The sequence below is a fragment of the Acomys russatus genome, chromosome 24 (assembly GCF_903995435.1).
Source record: "Acomys russatus chromosome 24, mAcoRus1.1, whole genome shotgun sequence".
Lineage (NCBI taxonomy): Eukaryota > Metazoa > Chordata > Mammalia > Rodentia > Muridae > Acomys > Acomys russatus.
In genome coordinates this window covers 46,848,823-46,873,557 of record NC_067160.1, presented here as the reverse complement: position 1 = coordinate 46,873,557, position 24,735 = coordinate 46,848,823, and the positions used below count along the sequence as shown (strand labels likewise).

At 41.0% G+C, this 24,735-nt stretch overlaps 1 protein-coding gene across 1 annotated transcript; it reads left to right on the top strand.

Annotated features, from left to right (window-relative positions):
* The first annotated feature begins 21,027 nt into the window (after window positions 1–21,027).
* LOC127207204 (olfactory receptor 1J4-like) lies at window positions 21,028–21,969 on the top strand. Its single transcript, XM_051166574.1, has one exon. The coding sequence runs from the start codon at window positions 21,028–21,030 to the stop codon at window positions 21,967–21,969; it is 942 nt and encodes a 313-aa protein (XP_051022531.1).
* Window positions 21,970–24,735: the final 2,766 nt, after the last annotated feature.

Genomic DNA, 24,735 nt, shown 5'->3' with positions numbered 1-24,735 from the left:
CACAACAAGAGATCAAAGCAGATGCTGAGAATCACAGCTAAACTTTGAGCAGAGAACAGGAAATATTATGGAGAGTGGGGAGGTAGTAGGACCTAGGAGGGACAAGAACTCCACAAAAAAAGACCAATTGAGGCAGCAAATCTGGGCCAGGGGGATCTGTGGAGACTGATACACCAACCAAGGCCGTGCATGGAGATGACATCGGCCCACAACTCAGATGTAGACCATAGGTAGCGTATTCTTGGTACAGGTCCACTAGTAAGGGGAAAGGGGCTGTCTTTGTCATGGGCTCTGTTGCCTGCTCTTAGATCACTACCCACTGGCAGAGCAGCCTTGCCAGACCACAGAAAAAGAGGATACAGGCAATCCAGATGAGACTTGAAAGGCTGGGGTCAGTTGATATGGGAGGAGGGTTCCCCATTTCTGAGTACAAGCAGAGGGGAAACAGAGAGGTAAGGTGGGATCAGGAGGAGATGAGGAAGGAGGCTATGATTGGAATGTAAAGTGAATAAATTTAAAAAAAATTTAAAAATTTAAAAAAGGAGATCATGAAATTTGCAGGGAAATTGATAGAACTTAAAATATCATCCTGGGTGATGTAACCCAGACCCAGAAAGACATGCATGGTATGTACTCATTTATAAGTGGATATTTGCCATAAAGTACATGATAACCATGCTACAGCCCATAGACCCAAGGATGTCAAGGAGGTCCCAAGAAAGAATGCTTAAACCTCACTCAGAAGAGGAAATATAATAGACAGTGGAAGTGGATGGTGGAACTGGATGAAAGAGGGTGTTGGGAGGGAAACAGGTGTTGGGATCAAATATGGGGAGAGCAGAGGGGAGGGAGCTGGGAGAAAAATGAATATTAGTAAAAGGGCATCTCTGGAGAAGAGCTGGAGACCTGGGTTGCAAGAGGCTCCTGAGAGTCTATGGGGGTGACCATGGATTAGACTTGTAACAGCAGGAGATAAGGATCCTGAAATGGCCAGCTCCTGTAGCCAGACAGGACATTCAGTGGAGGGAGGGGAATACCAACCCTCCCACAAAACCTTTGACCCAAAATTTGTCCTGCCTAAAAGATGTGCCGGGATAAAGATGGAGCAGAGACTGAGAGAATGCCCAACCAGTGACTGGCCCAACTCGAAACCCATCCTATGGGAGAGAGCCAACCTTTGACACAATTAATTTTATTCTGCTATGCTTTCAAACAGGAGCCTACTATAATTGTCTTCTGAGAGGTTTCCTCCAGCAGCTGACGGAAACAGATGCAGAGATCCATGACCAAACAATAGGTGGATCTTAGGATATCTTGTGGAAGAGTGGTGGAAAGGACTGAGGGAAAAGGAGGGGTCAAGGATACCAGAAGACCCACAGAGTCAGCTAACCTAAGCCCTTGGGGGATCACAGAGACTGAACCACCAACCAAAGAGTGTGCATGGCTGGATCTAGGCCCCTACACATATGTAGCATATATGTACCCTAAGCTTCATATGTCAAAGTATGTTGATACCCACGAGGGCTGGTGGAGGGGCTCCCGTTCTCAGGGGGAGGGGCATGTGAGAGTGGGAGCAGGAGGACAGGAGGGCAGCTTTAATAAGAGTGTAAAGTGAATAAATAAGTTAATAGAAAAAAACCACAACCAAGGCAACTTATTAAAGAAAGAGTTTATTTGAGGCTTACAGTTTTGGAGATTTAAATTCCATGACCATCATGGTGGGGAGCATGTTGGTGAGCAGGCATGGCACTGGAGCCACAGCTGAGAGCTTATATACCTGATTCACAATCAAGAGACAAAGAGAGCAACACTGAGAATGCTGTGGGCTTTTGAATACTCAAAGCCTACCGGCAGTGACAGGCCTCCTACAACAAGGCCACACCTCCTAATCCTTCCTAAACAATTCCAACAACCAGGGATCAAATATGCAAGTGTATGAGCCTATAGGACCATTCTCATTCAAACCATCACACACTGGAAGCAAAGATAACTGTGTTCTTATCTTGCAGTGGAGTATGAAAATATAGAGAGTAGTTTTTCAGAGACAATGGTGCACAACAAATGCAAAATGTAAGAAGAATAAATATAGCCATTTCTATTGTTTAAAAAAAAATCTAGACCAGGTAAGTTTGAACAATCTATGTAGAACTGTTAAAACTCTAAATAAAATATTGAAAATAGTCAAGAAAATGGTTAACTTAAAGAGATAATAGAACACAAACGCAAACAAACGTACAGAACACCACACATACCTAAACTATGTGTTGCTTATATCACTTATCCGTTTACATATTACCTTTAAAGTTGTGTGATGACTAAATAAAATGTGCAATAAGTGTGTAAAATATTTCTTGTTTTAAAAATAATAAGCAGCGGAGTGTTAACACAGTCACATATGCATACATACAGTCAGTAGGTTAAGTTCCGCTAAGTGCTAGCTGAGCAGCATTTAACTGACTATCAAACTCTCCTGTAGAGTAGTAGAGTAGTAGAATCATAGTCATCACTCACCCAAATATCCAAGGATGCTATACAGTGCCCACTACTCTTTTCAAAAGCTCTACAAAAGGGTGAAATGATATTTTATACATAGTGCAGTTTACAAAATATTTCCACTTTTAAACTTCTTTCAAAGCAGTAAGCATACATTTGGAGCCAGTAGTTCTCAACCTGTGGTTTGGGCGCCTTTGGCAAACATCTATGTCCAAAAAAACTATGTTATGATTCATAAAAGTAGCAAATTATAGTTTTGAACTAGCAACAAAAATAATGTTGTGACTGGGGTCAGCACAACATGAGGAACTGTGTGAGTTGCAGCATTAGGAAGATGGAGAACCTCTGATTTAGTGGATAAAGGTTCCTTTCACCAAACCTGATGGCCTGAGTTTGACCCCTGGAACCCATGTGGTGAGAGGGGAGAACCAAGTCCAAGTCTGCCCCCTGACATTCATACCTGTTCTGTGGCACTCATGCATTCACACACATACACATACACAGAGAGATAGGGTTGGGGGAGAGAAACACAAATAAACAAATTCATTGAACTTGACCTTGGACTGAGATATTGTGAAAGGATACATGACTTGGACAGAGCATTGTAGCAAGTCATCCTGCAGGAACTTGCACCTCACCAAGGCATAGGTTATTACTGTACATAGTCCCCAAAGAAGATGGTGAGCTGATGCCAATGCAGAGGCCTGGCTCCTCACTAATAGAGTCTGTATCACCTCAGAAAGCCAGAGGAAACCACTCATGAACCCTGAACATTACTATAGGCAAGATCTTGCAGGAGGCACTCAGCCTGCAACTTGAGGTGTGAAAGCCAGTCTGAATAGGCCAGTTTCCTCTGGTTTCTATCGTTTTTCCCCTGGGAGTAGTGAACTAATGAGCCCCCACCACCCAGACATTGAATCCTGGAAAAGACAATAATAATTTCTTTTTACTGACTACAATAAACCAAACATGGCACTGAATACTTTATATACACTGGCTCACTTAGCCCACAAAATGCTTCTAAAAGTTGAGATGGTCACTGTCCTTGAGTAATGAGGAATCTGTTTTTAAACTGAACCCTTATAATGAGTTCATGATAATGAAACATATATAAGCCTTTCTGCCCAATGGAGAATCACAACTGTTGAAAGGCCACCAAGGCATATTTGACTCTCCAGGGACTAATCAAAGCCTCTGAGACCACATGAGTGAAACAGAAATGCACAGTGAGTGCACACACTAATGCGGACACTTGTGTTGATGATTTGTGGTTTCTCACTAGCTACTGTAGTCTTGGAGGGAGGATGGCACCCACAGAGGCATAACACAAAATGCATAACTAGTCACACACGGTCACTTAAAAATCAACTCATTACATTCAACAATACAGAAAAATCACATATCAGAGGAATGAAACACACACACACACACACACACACACACACACACACACACACAAAGGAAACCAAAATACAAAGTCATACACAAATATATCAGTTACATAGATATACCTCAAATCTTAGGAAGACAAAAACTACACAGTGCACACATGTGCACAGCCCACTCAGAATAATGGTTCTGGTTGCCACTGACATACATGAAGGTGTTTAGTCAGCGAATCTCTGATACCTTTTTACTCACAGGCACAAAAATAAACGTTACCTTGAAATGATCAAAATGGCAACACACACTCATGCATGCATGCAAACACACACACAGGCTCTCTCTCTCTCTCTCTCTCTCTCTCTCTCTCTCTCTCTCTCTCTCTCTCTCTCCCCTCTCAAGGACATGCAATCAAATACCAAGCATAATTCACAAAATACAAGCTCACACATGCCCACATGTGTAAAAACAAGAAAATACAGAACATGATTTCAGGCTGCTACATACATATTATGTCTTCAGACCTTTCAGTGTCCTCTATTTGACTGTGTCTGCACATAGATGAAAATGAAGGAGGGGACAGAATGTGAGCATGGAAAATATTTTAGACCAAATGGACTGATTTGGAGACTACCAAACAGAAATAAATGGACTACTCTCATGGGTATAATTCAGAACTGTGTGTTTTGGATCTAGAGAGGGGTAAACTAGTCAATTACATAACATACACGTACACACACACACACACACACACACACACAGACAGACAGACAGAGACAGAGACAGAGACAGAGACAGACAGAGAGAGACAGAGAGAGAGGTGGAATGAAGTACACAGAGACACACCTTGCCCTCCAAGAGACCTCAGCTCCCAATGATCTCTCCTAGCCCTTGGTTTGCTCAGGCACCTGATAACCCACTTTTCTGAGCCCTTGGGTTTCATTAAGGCTACCAAGAACAAAACGATCAATAGACATCTTATATTATCCCACGACCTTCTGACTTTTCTCCATCTAACCTTAAGCTCCTGAATATAAGCAGGATACCAAAAGCCAGAAGGAGAGTCCCAGAGCTTCTGGTTAGGAAAAGAATGAAGCAGAATAATTAGCTTCAATTCCTGCCAGTCCTTGGGGATGAGCCTGCATGGGGGCCAGGGAGAAAAGGCCAGGGAAGCAGAGCAGGCACTGAGCTGCTCAGAGTCACCTAAACATGTGTCTTCAACATCAAGGATATTATATTAATCATAGGTCCACCACTACCACAAAATACCTGAGACAGTAAACTTGTGGAGTCCAAGACTATTTTATCCCAGTTTTACAGGTTCTATCCCATGATCAATTGTCTCCATTGTTTCCTGCCTGTGCTGAAGAAATATGTCATGTTGGGAGTGTATGGGAGAAAGGCCTGCTTGTGTCATTAGCAGGAAACAACAGGAAGTCTAACAGACACCCTTGCCACAAACCCTACTTCTTAAACTTTTTCTCATCTTATAGCACTGCCACCCTAGGACCAAGCCTTCAATATGAACCTTTGAGTGAGACCCAGCCAAGGGTCTTTGCTAGATCTCAATGAAATATAAAATCATGTCATACAGAAATGAGGATTTTTTTTTCCTTTCCTATTTTTAGTGCTTTAATGTCATTCTCATATTTTCCTTGGTGTGGATATGTTCCTCTTCTGTAGCTACAAATGAATACAAGTTGATGAATTTGTAAGCCAAAAAAGTTAAGGGTCAGGAATCTGAGGATTGTCAATTGAGCTCTCCCATGAAGGTGTAATCTGCTCACAATGAGCATGTGGCTGTGAGCACGGACTGATGGAGCAGAAGCTGCCTGAGAATCATCAGATTGGCAAATGATGAACTTTTATGTGGGTTTTACAGGTACTAGGATTAGAAGAGCTCAGAATCTGCCCAGCATAATACCCACAGCTTAATAATAAATCAGTCTTTCTATGTGAATCACAGGGAAACTAGCTGTTTAATGAAAACTGCTGCTGTGATAATTTCCTGTATTAATTAATATAGAAAGAATAATTATTCCTTCTACATTCCCTTTCTTCCAAAGGCTCAAAGATCATAGAGGAAGAAGTAATGCAAAGATCATAAGAACCAAAGGTAGTGGAAGGCCACAGGGAAAAAATTTTTCAAGTACAACAGGCAGGGTCATGTATGAAGTCACAGAAGCTAAGACAGCATTTACAAAACATGTGCAAGATCAATCCAGACAAAAACCTGGCACAGATAGCAGAAGCAGGCATGAATTCTCACCCCTAGCTGAGGAGCTATTGGCAATTGATGGCTTTCAGGAGTTGGGGAGTCAGCTTTAATGAAGAATTTGGTCCATTATCGAAGCTGTCTATGATCCAGTAGGTGGCCCCTATACCCATGCACAAGCTGGCATCACTAAGTGGACTCCATGGGAAGAAAGAGAGAGGGGAGGGGGGGGGGGAATAAAGAATTTGGGAGAGAATGTTGGTAGGTGTCTTAGATGGGGTTTCTATTGGTTACTATTAGTTAGGGTGTTGCTGTGATGAAACACCATGACCAAAGTAACTTGGGGAGGAAAGTGTTTATCTGGCTCACACTTCCACAGCACTGTTTATCACTGAAGGAAGCTTACAAAGGCACTCAATTAGGGCTGGAATCTGGAGATAGGAGCTGATGCAGAGGCCGTGGGGGAGGGCTTCTCATGTTCCCACGCCTTGCTTAGCTTACTTTCTTATAGAACCCAGGACCACCAGCCCAGGGATGACCCACCTACAATGGGCTGGGCCCTCTCTTGTCAATCACTAATTAAGAAAATGCCTTACAGCTGGATGTTATGGAGGGTTTTTTTTTTTTCAGTTAAGGTTCTCTTTATCAAAACACATATATGGGTGCATAGAAATTCTCAAGCTACAAAAATAACAATTATATCATAAAATAAGCTTTTTAATGCAAAATCGATCTATCGGAGATTCTCTAGTAATTTCAAGAATACTAGGGGCATGAACTTTTGATTTTGGCCATTCTGATGGATGTAAGATGGAATCTCAGAGTTCTTTTGATGGCATTTCCCTGATGACTAAAGATGTTGAGCATTTCTTTAAGTGTTTCTCAGCCATTTGATATCCCTCTGTGAGGAATTCTCTGTTTAATTATGAGCCCCATTTCTCAATTGGATTATTTGGTTTGGTGGTGTTTAATTTCTTGAGTTCTTTCTATATTTTGGATATTAGACCTTTGTGAGATGTAGATCTTTTCCCAGTCTGTAGGTTGTCAGTTTTTTCTGTTGACAGTGTCTCCTGCCTTACAGAAGCTTCTCAGCCTCCTGAGGTCCCATTTATTAATTGTTGACCTTAAGTCTTGGGCTGTTGGTGTTCTGTTCAGGAAGTTGTCTCCTGTGTCAATGTGTGCCAAGCTCTTCTTCACTTTTTCTTCTAACCGATTTAGTGTCTTTGGTTTTATGTTGAGGTCTTTAATCCACTTGGACTTGAGTTTTGTGCATGGTGACAAAAATGGGTCCAATTGCATTTTTCTACCTTTAGACACCCAGTTAGATCAGCACCATTTGTTGAAGATGCTAACCTCTTTCCATTGAATAGATTTGGCTTCTTTGTCAAAAATCAAGTGACCATATGTGTGTGGATTCATTTCTGGGTCTTCGATTCGATTCCATTGATCCACCATCCTATTGCTGTGCAAATATCATGCTGTTTTAATTACTGTTGCTCTATAGTACACCTTGAGATCAGGAATGAATATTCCTCCAGAGGATCTTTTGTTATATAGGACTGTTTTTGCTATTCTGGGTTTTTTGTTTTTCCATATGAAGTTGAGAATTGATCTTACAATGTCTTTAAAATTTGTGTAGGTCTTTTGATAGGGATTGCATTGAATCTGTAAATTACTTCAGAATGGCTAAGATAAAAAAATTCAAGTGACACCACATGATGGCGAGGATGCAGAGAAAGAGGAATACTCCTTCTTTGCTGGTGGGAATGCAAACTAGTACAGCCACTTTGGAAATCTGTCTGGTGCTATCTCAGAAAACTGAGAATAGGGCTTCCTCAAGACCCAACTATTCCACTCCTTGGAATAAACCCAGAAGATAACATGAGAAGATGGAATGATCTTCCTTGTTTGTGGACTGGGAGAATTATCATAGTAAAAATGGCCATCTTACAAAAAGCAATTTATAGATTCAATGCAATCTCTATGAAAATATCTACACAATTTTTCAAAGAAATTGAAAGATCAATTCTCAACTTCATATGGAAAAAACAAAAACCAAAACCAGAGTAGGTAAAACAGTCCTATACAATAAAATATCCTCAGGAAGAATCTCCATTCCTGATCTCAAACTGTACTATAGAGCAACAGTAATTAAAACAGCATGGTACTGGACAGCAATAGCCTGGTGGATCAATGGAATCAAATCGAAGACCCAGAAATGAACCCACACACCTATGGTCATTTGAATGTTGACAAAGAAGCCAAATCTATCCAATGGAAAAACAATAGCATCTTCAACAAATGGTGCTGGTCTAACTGGGTGTCTACATGTAGAAAAATGCATTTAGACCCATATTTGTCACCTTGCACAAAACTCATGTCCAAGTGGACCAAAGACCTCAACATAAAACCAGAGACTCTAAACTGGTTAGAAGAAAAAGTTGGGAAGAGCCTGGAACTCATTGGCACAGGAAACAACTTCCTGAACAGAACACCAACAGCCCAGGTCTTAAGGTAAATAATTAATAAATGGGATCTCATGAGGCTGAGAAGCTTCTGTAAGGCAGGAGACACTGTCAAGAGAACAAAGTGACAGCCTACAGACTGGGAAAAGATCCTCACCAACCCTACATCTGACAAAGATCTAATATCCAAAATATAGAAAGAACTCAAGAAATTAAACACCACCAAACCAAATAACCCAATTGAGAGAATGGGGCTCAGAACTAAACAGAGAATTCTCAACAGAGGAATATCAAATGGCTGAGAAACACTTAAAGAAATGCTCAACATCTTTAGTCATCAGGGAAATGCCATCAAAACGACTCTGAGATTCCATCTTACACCCATCAGGATGGCTAAGATCAAAAAATTCAAATGACACCACATGCTGGTGAGGAAGTGGACAAAAAGGAACACTCCTTCATTGCTGGTGGGAATGCAAACTTGTACAACCATTTTGGAAATCTATTTGGTGCTTTCTCAGAAAACTAGGAATAGGGCTTCCTCAAGACCCAGCTATTCCACTCCTTGGAATATACCCAGAAAATGCTCCACCACACAAGGACATATGCTCAACCATGTTCACAGCAGCCTTATTCATAATAGCCAGAACCTGGAAACAGCCTAAGTGTCCCTCAGTAGAAGAATAGATAAAGAAACTGTGGTTTATTTACACTATGGAATACTACTCAGCTATTAACAAGGAAATCCTGAAATATGTGTACAAATGGATGGCACTAGAAACAGTCATATTGAGTGAGTTAACCCAGAAGCAGGAAGAATCATCTACTATATACTCAGTTATAATTGGGCACTAGCCCAAAAATGATGTCCTATGAAAGTCTTCACTTACCAGGAGATTGGGATAGATGTGAGGACATCACACTGGGATTCTTGGTAGGAAAAATATAGGAGATGGGGAAATAGAAGGATTCAGAGGATCTTAGAAACCTATAAGAAGAACCTTATAATGGGTGGATCAGTGCCCATGGGTATCTGTTCAAACTATTCCACTAACCAAGGACATTACAAGTAGTAAACATTGAGCCCCTACTTGGATCTAGCCAATGGACAGGACATTCTCCACAGTTGGGTTGAGAGCAGGGACTAGCTCTGACATGAACTCTGGTGCCCCATATTTGATGATCTCCCCTTGGTGTGGAGCCCTAGTGCCACTCAAAGAAAGAATAAGCAGGTTACCAAGATGAGGCTTGATGGCCTATGATGATAAAGTGGGTCATAGACTAGGGAAGGGTGAAAGTAGGAGGGTGGGAGGAATGGGAGGATACAAGTGATGGGATAACAACCGAGTTATAATCTGAATAAATAAATTAAAATATTTTAACATTTTTCAATTTCCATAATAATTTTTATGTATCTACAAATTTTTATGTAGCAACAAGAGTAAAAAGTAATAATACATACAGTATCATGGAAAACACATGAAAAGAGCCTTGTGAAGAAATATTTATTTGCTATAATCCCTTAAAAAAGTTTTAGGACGTACCACACTAATTCATAATGACAAGAGTGGTGCCATGGGCATCCCAGGCTGTGGGTAAGTGGAAGGAATGCTCTCTTCCCATGAGTTTATTGGGACACAGCCACAGTCACTCACATATCAATGGCTAATATCACATTGCAATAGTACAACTGAGGTAGTTTCAAGACAGCCATGTGCTTCACAAGGCCTAAAAGAGTTACTTTCTACTAACATTTGAAAACTGTCTGCCGATCCCTATTCTACAATATTCTTTCACAGCCATCCTTTACAACAACATAAAGGGTTTGCAACCAAAAGTATTGCTACAGTTCCCAGAACTTCTGAATCCCTGTTTAGTCTCCTGAAATATTTGAGAACATCAGATTCGATTTTGTACAACTGTTAGTTTTCAAATGTAATAATATGGAGACCTGGAAATACAGATATAATGACATTAAATTGTTGTATAAAAAGACACTATAAATTCTACTTATATAAACATATGTGTTTATTACCAAATAATATGTGTTTATTACCAAATTTTGCAGGATTTTAGCAGCTTAACAATAGAATAGTTGCTCTCATGCCTGTATTATCTAGATTTTTGGCATAAAGGGAAATTAATTTTCTAAGTATCAAATAAAAAAAGCATTTTCGCTTTGAAAAACTTTCCCAATATGACCTAGTGTGGAGAAATCTGACTGTGGCTGAGAATGTCTTCCCATCTCCCCTTAGGCTCACATTTACAGGCAAGGTGGCATTCTTCCTTGGACAGTTTTCTCAAAGTCTGCCCTTAGAAACACATGGCTGAGAATGACCTGACCTCAAAGCTCATGAATGAATAAGTGCCTCTGGAGCTGCACTCTTTAACAAGTTCCCTAGGTGATTCTCCTGGATATCCAACTTTAGAGACCACTGCCCTAGGGCTTCTGTTCTGGAGGGAGTCAGAAGGAAATTGGAAAGTCAGTACATCTTTAACAGCTTTCTCTAGCTGAAAGCTTGGTTTCCAGTCCATTGTGTATTTTCTGTGGTGTAGAGAGTGGAGTCTTGACACATGTGTTTCTGAATCCCATGAATTTAGAAGGTTAAGATACAGGCTCAAGACTTTTCTCTGTCACTGAGGGGTTTGGGCCATGAGGGTGACTGGATCTCCTACAGGTGAGCCAAGAAGTTTCTGAGAGCTGGGTAGGCTAAGCATGAATTTCAGATCAGGTGTGTGTGTGTATGTGTGTATGTGTGTGTCCAGGTGCTCAGCAAGTGTCTGTGCTCTTGATGAAGTAACTTTTTACTCCTAGTTCCAAAAGACAGGGATGTATCAGTCATCACTGGCCAATAAGTCTCTCAAATTTCACCCCAAAGGCTTAGGTATTGAAGAAGAGTGGCTGAGATAGTTGATTACACAGCCTATCTGGGGGCCTTATATCATCATTTATGTTTTGTAGGTATCATGGTATATGATTATTTAGAGTAGCTAGTGAGTGACTAGTCCAGTGTTAACTTTCTTCAACATTCTCATTTAAGATGGCACTGAAAGTATATGAAGAATATATCTAGTTAGAAAGCTCAAGTTAGTAAACACTGTCCTCATTCTCCAACTTTCTGTTAGAGTCCATTAATTTTCTGCCTCCATTCCCTAGAACAGTCTGACACTTATTGATTCATAAAGGTACTCTAGACAATTTTTTAGAGTGAAGAAAATGTTTTTAACTAATACAAATAAAAAGCACTTACAGAGAAAAATGGGAAAATATTTTTCTGTTTTTAAGTATTATTGGAGAATTTCATACAGTATATTTTGATTACATTTTGGAAAAAATATAATTTTTTCAAGTTAGAAGCAAATAGTGACTATAAACAATCAACTATCAAGCTATCATTAATACCAACACTTTGACATATTTCATATCTAAATTTCTTTTTAACCGATGTCTTAATCTCATATTATATTTAGTTTCTCGGTTTTTAACTTTAGCCACTGCATGCTCATCAAAACACATTCTTTCTATTTTAAATACTTACTTAATTACCTATTAATTTTAAAGAAGGATGAATAATACTGGGAATGGAATAGGTTAGTCATGTATGAAGAGCAAGGAGAAAGGTATGGGAAGTGAGAGATCAACCAAAATGAAGTATGTATGAAGATGTCATAAGGGAATCTTCTTTTGTAATTGAATTCAAAATGATAATAAAAAAATTTAAGAATGACTCTTATGTATAGAACCCACTGTAGTGATAAACTGCATTGAATCCTGGTGGCCAGTCTTCTCATTTTCTCTCTTTTCCTCTTTGGATTGTTGTCTCAGCATACAATGGTGTGCACAGCCTCTGTGCTTCATCCTTCAGACCACAGAACCCTGCAGATTCAAAATACTTGTGAGCAGTGACATCTTGGGGACTCAGGCTAGGTATTCTTGTCTTCTTGACTATTCAGGATTCTCATCATGGTAATTTGGCTACTCTTCAATAAGGGGCAAGAGGACATAATGTGCCGATGTGGGATTGGAGGATGCTCAAACCAGAAAGAAGACTAAAGGAAAACATGAGTTGTCAGAGACACTAACCTCATAAGCTGGTCCAGCTTCTCGTGTGCATGAGAACTACAATGAGAGCCTGACACCCCGCCTTGCTCACTTTTTGAGTGTGTGGAGCAGGCATTCAGCATTGATTTGGGCTTTAAATGAGCTCTTAAAACAACCAAAACATAGGTCTTCAACTCTTTTTCCTACATACCCGAGCACTGGTAACTTATGCTATAGAGTATTTCCAATGGAAGACAATAGGCTTCAGGGAAGGCCACAGATAGATTTTTTTTTTTTTTTTTTTATTAATTTATTCTTGTTACATCTCAATGTTTATCCCATCCCTTGTATCCTCCCATTCCTCCCCCCCCCCATTTTCCCATTATTCCCCTCCCCTATGACTGTTCCTGAGGGGGATTACGTCCCCCTATATATTCTCATAGGGTATCAAGTCTCTTCTTGGCTACTTGCTGTCCTTCCTCTGAGTGCCACCAGATCTCCCCCTCCAGGGGACATGGTCAAATGTGAGGCACCAGAGTATGTGAGAAAGTCGTATCACACTCTCCACTCAACTGTGGAGAATATTCTGACCATTGGCTAGATCTGGGAAGGGGTTTAAAGTTTACCTCCTGTATTGTCCTTGGCTGGTGCCTTAGTTTGAGCGGGACCCCTGGGCCCAAATCTGCCTATCATATTGTTCTACTTGTAGATTTCTAGGACCCTCTGGATCCTTTTATTTTGCTGTTCTCCCATGCGTCTCTCATTTAGAGTCCCAATAGGATGCCTTCCCCTCTGTCCCAGTTTCCTGGTAAGTGAAGGCTTTCGTGGGACATGCCCCTTGGGCTAGTATGCAGATATAAGTGAGTATATACCATTTGATTCTTTCTGCTTCTGGGTTAACTCACTCATTATGATCATTTCTAGCTCAATCCATTTATCCACAAATTTCGGGAATTCCTTGTTTTTAATAGCTGAGTAGTATTCCATAGTGTATATGTACCACAGTTTCTTTATCCACTCTTCTACTGAGGGACACTTAGGCTGTTTCCATGTTCTGGCTATTATGAATAAGGCTGCTATGAACATGGTTGAGCAAATTTTCTTGTTGTGTGCTGGAGCATCTTCTGGGTATATTCCAAGGAGTGGAATAGCTGGGTCTTGAGGAAGCCCTATTCCCATTTTTCTGAGATAGCACCAGATAGATTTCCAAAGTGGCTGTACTAGTTTGCATTCCCACCAGCAATGAAGAAGTGTTCCTCTCTCCCCACATCCTCGCCAGCATGTGGTGTCGCTTGAATTTTTGATCTTAGCCATTCTGATGGGTGTAAGATGGAATCTCAGAGTTGTTTTGATTTGCATTTCCCTGATGACTAAGGAGGTTGAGCATTTCTTTAAGTGTTTCTCAGCCATTTGATATTCCTCTGATGAGAATTCTCTGTTTAGTTCCAAGCCCCATTTCTCAATTGGGTTATTCGGTTTGGTGGTGTTTAATTTCTTGAGTTCTTTATATATTTTGGATATTAGACCTTTGTCAGATGTAGGGTTGGTGAAGATTTTTTCCCAGTCTGTAGGCTGTCGCTTTGTTCTCTTGACAGTGTCTCCTGCCTTACAGAAGCTTCTCAGCCTCATGAGGTCCCATTTATTAATGGTTGACATTAAGGCCTGGGCCGTTGGTGTTCTGTTCAGGAAGTTGTCTCCTGTGCCAATATGTTCCAGGCTCTTTCCCACTTTTTCTTCTAAGTGAGTTAGTGTCTCTGGTTTTATGTTGAGGTCTTTAATCCACTTGGATTTGAGTTTTGTGCAAGGTGACAAATATGGGTCCAGTTTCATTTTTTTACACATAGACCTCCAGTTAGACCAGCACCATTTGTTGAAGATGCTATCCTTTTTCCATTGAATGGATTTGGCTTCTTTGTCAAAAATCAAGTGACCATATGTGTGTGGATTCATATCTGGGTCTTCGATTCGATTCCACTGATCAACCAGCCTGTTGCTGTGCCAGTACCATGCTGTTTTAAGTACTATTGCTTTATAGTACAGTTTGAGATCAGGTATGGAGATTCCTCCGGAGCATCTTTTATTGTACAAGATTGTTTTAGCTATTCTGGGTTTTTGTTTTTCCATATGAAGTTCAGAATTGAACTTTCAATGTCTTTAAAAAATTGTGTAGTTATTTTGATAGGGATTGCATTGAATCTGTAGATTGCTTTTGGTAGGATGGCCATTTTTACTATGTTAATTCTCCCGATCCATGAGCAAGGAAGATCACGCCATCTTCTCAGGTCATCTTCAATCTCTTTCTTCAGAGTTTTGAAATTTTTTTCATACAAGTCCTTCACTTGCTTAGTTAGGGTAACTCCTAGATATTTTATATTGCTTGTGGCTAATGTGAAGGGTGTGGTTTTCCTAATTTCTTCCTCTGCAAGCTTGTCATTTGTGTATAGGAAGGCTACAGACTTTTTTGAGTTAATTTTGTATCCAGCCAATTTGCTGAAGGTGTTTATCAGCTTTAGGAGTTCTCTGGTGGAGTTTTGAGGGTCACTTATGTACACTATCATATCATCTGCAAAGAGGGATAATTTGACTTCCTCCTTTCCCATTTGGATCCCCTTGATCTCCTTTTGTTGTCTTATTGCTCTGGCTAGAACTTCGAGTACTATATTGAAGAGATATGGAGAGAGTGGGCAGCCTTGCCTTGTTCCCGATTTGAGAGGAATTTCCTTGAGTATCTCACCATTTACTTTGATTTTGGCTATTGGCTTGCTGTATATAGCCTTTATTATGTTGAGGAAAGTGCCTTGTATCCCCGATCTCTCTAAAACTTTAAACATGAATGGGTGTTGAATTTTATCAAATGCTTTCTCTGCATCCAAGGAGATAATCATGTGGTTTTTTATTTTCAGTTTGTTTATATGATGGATTACATTGATGGATTTCCGTATATTAAACCATCCCTGCATGCCTGGAATGAAGCCTACTTGGTCATGATGAATGATATCTTTGATGTGCTCCTGTATTCGTTTTGCAAGTATTTTATTTAGTATTTTTGCATCTATGTTCATAAGAGAAATTGGTCTGAAATTCTCTTTCTTTGTTGAGTCTTTGTGAGGTTTAGGTATCAATGAGACTATGGCCTCATAGAATGAATTTGGTAATTTTCCATCCATTTCTATCTTTTGGAGTAGCTTGAAGAGTATCGGTATTAGCTCGCCCTTAAAGGTCTGGTAGAATTCTGCACTGAAACCATCTGGCCCTGGGCTTTTTTTGGTTGGGAGACCATCGATGATTGCTTCTATTTCTGTCGGGGAAATGGGACTATTTAACTTGTTTATCTGTTCTTCACTCAACTTTGGCAAGTGAACTTGATCAAGAAAATCGTCCATTTCCCTTAGATTTTCAAATTTTGTGGCGTATATGCCTTCAAAGTAGGATCTTATGATTCTTTGAATTTCATCAGTGTCTGTTGTTATGTCTCCCTTTTCATTTCTGATTTTGTTCATTTCAATACTGTCTCTCTGCCTTTTAGTTAGTTTGGCTAATGGTCTGTCTATCTTGTTGATTTTCTCAAAGAACCAGCTTTTGGTTTTGTTGATTCTTTGGACTGTTTTCTTAGTTTCTAATTTGTTAATTTCAGCCCTGAGTTTGATAATTTCCAGGCGTCTACTCCTCTTGGGTGTTTCTGCTTCTTTTTTTTCTAGGGCTTCCAGTTGTGTTGTTAAGATGCTTATGTGCGATGTTTCCAATTTCTTTTTAAAGGCACTTAGTGCTATGAATTTTCCTCTTAGCACTGCTTTCAATGTATCCCACAAATTTGGGTATGTTGTTTCTTCATTTTCATTGAATTTCAGAAACTCCTTGATTTCTTTCTTTATTTCTTCCCTGACCCAGGTGTCATTTAGCAGAGAGTTGTTTAGTTTCCACAAACGTGTAGGCTTTTTGTTATTTCTGTTGTTGTTGAATTGCAGCCTAAGAGCATGGTGATCTGATAGGATACAAGGTATTATTTCAATCCTCTTGTATCTGTTGAGGCTTGCTTTGTGACCTACGATGTGATCAATTTTGGAGAAGGTTCCATGGGGTGCAGAGAAGAAGGTGTATTCTTTCTTGTTTGGGTGAAAGGTTCTATAGATATCTGTTAGATCCATTTGACCCATGGCATTGGTTAATGATGTTATTTCTCGGCTTAGTTTCTGTTTCAATGACTTATCCTTCAGTGAGAGTGGGGTGTTGAAGTCTCCCACTATTATTGTGTGGGGATCGATGTGTGGTTTAAGCTTTTTTAGGAGATCTTTTATATATGTGGGTGCCCTTGTATTGGGAGCATAGATGTTCAGAATTGTGATGTCATCTTGGTTGACTTTACCTTTGATGAGTATGAAGTGTCCTTCCTCATCCCTTTTGATTAATTTTGGTTGAAAGTCTATTTTGTTCGATACTAAAATGGCTACACCTGCTTGCTTCTTGTGACCATTTGCTTGGAATATTTTTTTCCAACCTTTTACCCTGAGGTAATGCCTTTCATTATGGGTGAGATGTGTTTCTTGGATGCAGAAGAATGTTGGGTCTTGTTTATGTACCCATTCGGTTAGTCTGTGTCTTTTTATTGGAGAATTGAGGCCATTGATGTTGAGAGATATTAATGACCAGTGACTGTTAAGAGTCTTAATTTTGATGTTGTTTCCAGTCGAGCGTTTGTGTAGTTGTGTTTTTGCCATGGGATAGTTATCTATTTCCTGGGTAGTTTTGGTTGTAGCTTGACCCTTTGGGATGGAGTTTTCCTTCTAGTACCTTCTGTAAAGCTGGGTTTGTGAATAGGTACTGTTTGAATTTGTTTTTGTCATGGAATATTTTGTTTTCTCCATCAATGGTTATTGATAATTTTGCTGGGTAAAGTAGTCTGGCCTGGCATCTGTGTTCTCTTAGGGTTTGCAGGATCTCTGTCCAGGCCCTTCTGGCTTTTATGGTCTCTGCTGAGAAGTCAGGTGTAATTCTGATAGGTTTACCATTAAATGTTATTTGGCCCTTTTCCCTTGCAGCTTTTAATATTTTTTCTTTGTTCTGCATGTTTTGTGTTTTGATTATTATGTGGCGGGCAGTTTTTCTTTTCTGGTCAATTCTATTTGGTGTTCTGTAGGCCTCTTGTATGTTTATAGGCATTTCTTTCTTTAGATTGGGGAAATTTTCTTCTATGATTTTGTTGAGAATAGTTTCTGGGCCCTGGAGTCTGATGTCTTCTCTTTCTTCAATGCCTATTATCCGCAAATTTCTTCTTTTCATGGTGTCCTTAATTTCTTGGATGTTTTGTGTCAGGAGTTTTCCAGATTTGGCATTTTCTTTAATGGTTGATTCAATATCTGTGATTGTATCTTCTAGCCCTGAGATTCGTTCTTCCATCTCTTGGATTCTGTTAGAAAAGCTCACCTCTGTGTTGCTCGCCTTCTTCTCTGAGGTCTCACGTTCTCGTTTTTCTTCTGTCTGTGTGTTTATCATTGAATCCATTTTCATTTTCAGATCTTGAACTGATTTTTTGATTTCTTTCATCTGATTTTTTGTATATTCCTGAGTTTCTTCCATTGCCTCTTTATAGGTCTTCAGAGCTTGAACCGTTTTAGTTATTTCTTTCATCTGGTTGTTTGCATTTTCCTGCAATTTTTCCAGTTCCACTCTATGTGCTTCTTTTATGTCTCTCACCTGTTTGTCTGCGTCTTCCTGCATTTGATTACGAATTTTATTTGTTTCCTCCATTATCATCCTCATTACTAAGGATTTGAGGTCATTTTCTTGTATTTCCGTTGTATTTGAGTTCTCTGGGTGGTTTTCTTTGGGATAGCTGGAAACTGGAGACGCCATGTTGTTTTGGGGTTTTTTGTGTATGCTTTTTCGTTGTCCTTTAGACATCTTGCCGTCTTTGTTTTTGTTGGGTAGCTTCCAGAGTTGAATGGAGGGTGTCTGATGATAGATTCACTTGTTTTCTTACAATTTCCCTAGGCTGCGAGCTCAAAGCTTCACTGGTGTGGATGTTAGGAGGTTAGCCCTGTTGTTCTGGTCTCTCACAGCCAGTGATCCTCAGTCCCTCTCTGCTGTGGATCCTGCAATTGTTCTGGGTCTCTGAATGAGCGTTGGGTCAGGCCAAGGTATCCACAGCCTTCTGTGTTCCCTGCCAAGTCCAGCCAGGAGCACTGGGACCGAACCACAGGCAGAACTCAGCTAGATTCTCAGGGCCAGAACCGTCTGCCAAGCTCAGCTAGGGATTTTGGGCCCAAAATGCACACAGGGCCCAGCCAGAATTTTTGGGCTGGGACTACGCACCAAGCTCCACTAGGGCCTTTTGGCCCAAAGTGCGTGCTGTGGTCAGTTATTGACTCAGGGCCCGAACTGACCACCAATCTCAGCCAGGAATTCTGGATTCAAACTGTACACTGTGTCCAACCAGAGTCTTAGAGCTGGTGGAACCGAGAGCTCTGTCCAGCCTGTGCCACAGCAGGAGAACTGCGGCTGCTCTGAGTTAGCGCCAGTGGTGGAACAAGTGCTCCGCCCGGACTGTGTCACCGCAGGGGAGCTGCCGCTGAGCTGAGGTGGTGCCTAGGATGGAACCGAGCACGTCACCAAGCCTGCGCCACAGCAGGAGAACTGCGGCTGCTCTGAGTTAGCGCCAGTGGTGGAACAAGTGCTCCACCCGGACTGTGTCCCCGCAGGGGAGCTGCCGCTGAGCTGAGGTGGTGCCTAGGATGGAACCGAGCACGTCACCAAGCCTGCGCCACAGCAGGAGAACTGCGGCTGCTCTGAGTTAGCGCCAGTGGTGGGACAAGTGCTCCGCCCAGACTGTGTCCCCGCAGGGGAGCTGCCGCTGAGCTGAGGTGGTGCCTAGGATGGAACCGAGCACGTCACCAAGCCTGCGCCACAGCAGGAGAACTGCGGCTGCTCTGAGTTAGCGCCTGTGGTGAAACCAAGTGCTCCGCCCAGACTGTGTCACCGCAGGGGAGCTGCCGCTGAGCTGAGGTGGTGCCTAGTGTGGAGCAGCGTGCTCAACTAAGCCTGCGCCACAGCAGGGGAGCTATGGCCACGCTGAGTTAGTGCCTCAGGCAGAATTGTTTGCTGGGCCGGGCCAATACCCGGGACTCTGGGGCCGAACTGTCCGCCGAGTCCAATCTGGGTCCAAAGGCTCCACGCGACCCAAATCCTGCCCCGAGTCCCCTCTCCCGCAGCAATTCCCACCAGCCACCACACCAATCGCCTCCACCGGAAGGCTATGAGCTGCAAACCTCAGCCGCCGCTGCTGGTGCCGCTGGTGCTGCTGCCTCTACCGCTGCCGCTCCGATCAGAGAAAAACCACGCTCCTCCCGTGTGCAGGGGCACGCAGGTCCTCCGCACCCTGGTCCCTCCGAACCGTGGAGCACTCCCGCTGCCGTGATGTTCGGACCTCGGTGTTCCTGGCTCAGAAATCTGTGCAATTCCCTGAATTGTTCACTGGAGCCTCCAAACGCGGTCCACACTGCTCGCCGCCATCTTGGATCCTCCCACAGATAGATTTTTTAAAAAGGATACTTGATACTGATGACTAGGGGTCCTTGGGCCCTGACTGGGCTGCTCAGTTAATGGACGGGTCCAGATGCTAGAAGCCCAAAATGAGGAAGCTAAAAAGGAACAAGTGATTCTGGTTTTGGCAATCTCTTGATTAGAAACAAAAGAAACAAAGTCATCTTTTTATGTTGGGTTATGTATTTTCATGAGGTCAAGAGAGGTCACTGAATCAGGAGATGATTAGAAATTATCCAAAAAATTCTGACAAGTAGTATAACTGTCAATAAATGTATAACAGCCATCAATAATATTTCTACTTGATGTCATAGTTAATAGCTATGTCTCCTTTCTCACAAAATTTATGAATAACAGAGGCTTTGGCAACTTATTGTCTGCAGACGCTATTTGTTTTTGCAGTGCTGAGAGATTGAACCTAAGGCTTTGTGCTTGCAGAATGAGTGATCTACCAGTGTGCCGTAGCTCCAGCAATTTATTTTTGACCCAAATTTATTTACATCTTTGTTATTGAACACTTTGAAATGTCCATCTTAGACTTAACTATTAATGCAAATTAAGTCACATTTCAAAAGTTCATGCTACAATTTGAAGGTGCAAATCCCTCTCCTAAATCGGTTGAAGTGCTTTCCTGACTGCACACAGCTGCAAGTTATCATGTGATCTCTCTTGCCTTGTCTTCAGATGCTGATGAATGCCAGTAATGCCACTTGTTAAATCTCTTCTTTGTTGGTGAATTCTCTCATTTCATGTGCAAACCACTTTAAATGACTGAGTAATAGCGTAACATACTCACTATGAAAATGAATCCTATTTTTTGTCCCTGATGTAAATCAATATCTATTTGTTCCCTCTTCTTTAAATGTCCTGTTGTCCACAGCAAAGAGAATAACATGAGGAGGGATAACAAGAGCAGTGTGTCAGAGTTCATCCTCCTGGGGCTCCCCATCAGGCTAGAGGACCAAGCCATGTTCTATGCCCTGTTCCTGGCCATGTATCTGACCACAGTGCTGGGGAACCTGCTCATTATCCTGCTCATCAGGATGGACTCTCACCTCCACACCCCCATGTACTTCTTTCTCAGCCACTTGGCCTTTGTGGACATCTCCTTCTCATCTGTCACTGTACCCAAGATGCTGAGGAGCATGCAGACTCAGGATCCATCCATTCCCTATGCAGAGTGTATAACACAGATGTATTTTTTTATATTATTCACTACTCTGGACAGCTTCCTCCTCACTTCAATGGCGTATGATCGGTATGTGGCCATTTGTCATCCCCTCCACTACACCACCATCATGAGAGATGAGCTGTGTATCTTACTGGTAGCTATGTCCTGGATACTGTCGTGTGCCAATGCTCTGTCTCACACCCTCCTCCTGGCCCGGTTGTCCTTCTGTGCTGACAACACCATTCCTCATTTCTTCTGTGACCTGGATGCCTTGCTGAAACTCTCATGCTCAGACATCTCCCTCAATGAGCTGGTCATTTTTACAGCAGGAACAACAGTCATTACTCTGCCACTAATATGCATTTTGGTCTCTTACGGCCGCATTGGGACCACCATCCTAAAAGTTTCATCTACCAAAGGGATCTGCAAAGCCTTGTCCACATGTGGCTCCCACCTCTCTGTGGTGGCTCTGTATTATGGTGCAATCATTGGACTTTATCTTATACCTTCATCCAGCACTTCCAGTGACAAGGATATAGTTGCTTCTGTGATGTACACAGTGGTGACTCCATTGTTAAACCCCTTTATTTATAGCATGAGAAACAGAGACATGAAGGATGCTTTGAAGAAGCTCTTCAACAGGGCTGTAATCTCAACTCAATGACATCTTTCATATCCTCACAAAAACTGATGTAGTTACATATCTCCATATACTAAATTCCCAATCATAGTCTTATCATGGAATGAGTGCTCAGTAAATACTTGATTACTCAAAGAGCATTCTGGCATACTTATTCTTTATTTTCCTTGTATCTCTTTAGTGTAAAAAGTGAACTCTGTGGTATTGTTGTCAATTTATATTGCCTCTACATTTGGAAATTGCAGTGTTAGAATAATTTAAATCATTCCTCTTATTTCCTGGAAATGTTTGTTCATAGAAATTGTTAGAAGATGCCAACAGTAGAAAGTTCTCAGAATTGGGAATTTAAAAGGAGTATCATTTCCTTCCTTCACCTCCAGTTCTGTACTCTTCTCATATAAAAAAGTTATAATGAGGGTGGGCCAGCAGTAGAAAATACACTGCATGTTTTGTAACACAAAGAAACATTGTTGTGAGTTCAGCTGCTCCACTTCACGACTTGAGGCAATTTGACTTCAAGAACAGTAACAAAGAAAAACACAATTTCCTTGATTAACTTATGGGCATGGATCCATGCCAGCAAAATCAGTTCCAACTGGTTCCATATGCATATGTTATCTATCTATATGTAATTTTAAATAAAGAAGCTGTAAATGAAATGAGGTTGTCACATATATACATAAAATTAACGTGTTTATCACTAAGTCTGGAGAGCTAGAGAGTTACTTCCCTAGTCTTATAGATTCTGTTAGCTGGCAGCCATTTACCTCATTAACTACTTTATGGCAGGCAGTGTTTCTATTTCTACTCACATATAACTAGAAAAAGGCATACCTCTGACATTGCAAACAATACTTTATTATAAAAATAAAGTTATCATGCTTTTTTGCATGAGTCTATGTGTCAGGTCACACACTAGTAGCTTTTCCTATTTGTGCTATCTCTTTTGAGCCTCACAAAAACCCTTTAAAGTACATACTATCACATGTATTCTATAGTTAAGACTTAGCTCATTGGCATGATTACATGAAGTAGAACAGGGGGAGATATAGGAAATACTGCCTTGATTATGGAAAAAACCTCAATGATTAAGAAAGTTTCCCACTGAGTTTTGAAGTGTGTTCAGGACTGAGATGTGAATTGGATAAATGACAGTCTAGACAGAGGGATTAAATTATCCAGGGATGTTACAACGACATGCTACATTCAAGGAAATTAAAAAGGGGTTGTGTTGCTAAAGCACAGGTGTATGAGACTTGAGAGGGCATCACATATGAATCTAGGCATGTAGATAAGTGTCTCACTCTGCAGGAGACAAGATGTCATAGTAACACGTTTAGGTACTTGGGTAACCAATGCAGATATTACACAATTGGTTGCCAACTGCCAATTGGTAATTTGTCATTGTACATTGGGTAACAGACAATAAGTGCCTGGAAAAAATATCATGATATTAGGATGGAAAAGCATAATTTGGAGGCACACCAGTTAGATCAGAGTAATGAAGGGAAGCAGTAGCAGAACTTCTCAGGAATGTTCCTTTCTTTGGCTTTGTAAACATATGTTTAAGATGTTTTATGGAAACTTAGATGGCTGAGACAATTTTGATTATGTTTAACAACATTTAGCAATTGGGAAAGTAAGTCAAAAGCCATCTTCTTTTACAATTTGAGTTCTAAGCAAATAAAATTAGATGCATTAAATAGGTAAGCTGCGTGAGAAGACTACTTATCAGTCACCTCTGATCCTAGTGAAAATCACATTGTGCTACTAAGGTGCAAAGGCTTAACAGTAATCTGTACTTTGGTGCAAATCATTGACTTACCACCAACAGGTTAGGAATGGGTATTCTTAGGGAGGAAGATTTTTAAATTTTGGGGTCAGGGGTCAAGATTAAATATCAAGAAAGAAATCTATTTAGAATTTTAATACAATAAAATAAAATTTAGAAATATTAATAAAATAGGCTGGATGGAATCTAAGACTGTTAGACACTAGACCATGGACAAGCAATGGTGTTCCTGTCCCTTGGTCATCCTTTATATGCTAAATTGTCCTAAATCCTTACTACTGCAGAAAGTGAACACACACTCTGATCCCCTAGTTGGTTTGGTTGTTAAGACAGACAGTAGAAAATCATCAAGCCAAATATAAGAATCAAAATTCTATGGTCCCTATTTTAAAATAGTATCACTTATGTGGTTCTTGAAGGGGAGAAAGCCCAGTTTAGAGCTGAAGACAAATTTACAATTAAATAAGAAAAGAGGTTTCAATATTCTCATCAAGTGGTCGCTAGAAGTCTACTGGTAGAGCTGCACAAGAAGACCAACAAGGCCAACAAATCTGATCCCAGGGAGGCTGGGAGAAACTGATATACCAAACAAGGACCATGCATGAAGAGGACCTGGGCTCCCCACTCAGATGTAGCCAATAGGCAGCTCAGTCTTTTTATGTATCCTCTAATAAGGGGAGCAGGGGTTGTCCCTGCTATGGACTCTGTTGCCTGCACTTTGATCACTTCCCCATGGCAGAGTGCCTTATCATGCCAAAGGGAAGAGGATGCAGGCAGTCCTAATGGGACTTGATAGACTGAGTTCAGTTAGTAGGGGAGAAGAGATTCCTCTCTCTGAGGACTAGTGGAGTAGGGGGGCAAGGAAGGGAGCATGAAACCTGCGGGAAATGAGAGAATAGGCTCATGTAAAGTGAATAAATTTTAACTAAAAAGAGTGCTTTCAGTCACCTTGACACATAAACAACAGAAAGGCTCATCAAAGAAAGAGAATTTCAGAC

Coding starts and splice junctions, on each gene's coding strand:
- LOC127207204 (XM_051166574.1), top strand. CDS start 21,028: ATGAGGAGGGATAACAAGAGCAGTGTGTCAGAGTTCATCCTCCTGGGG.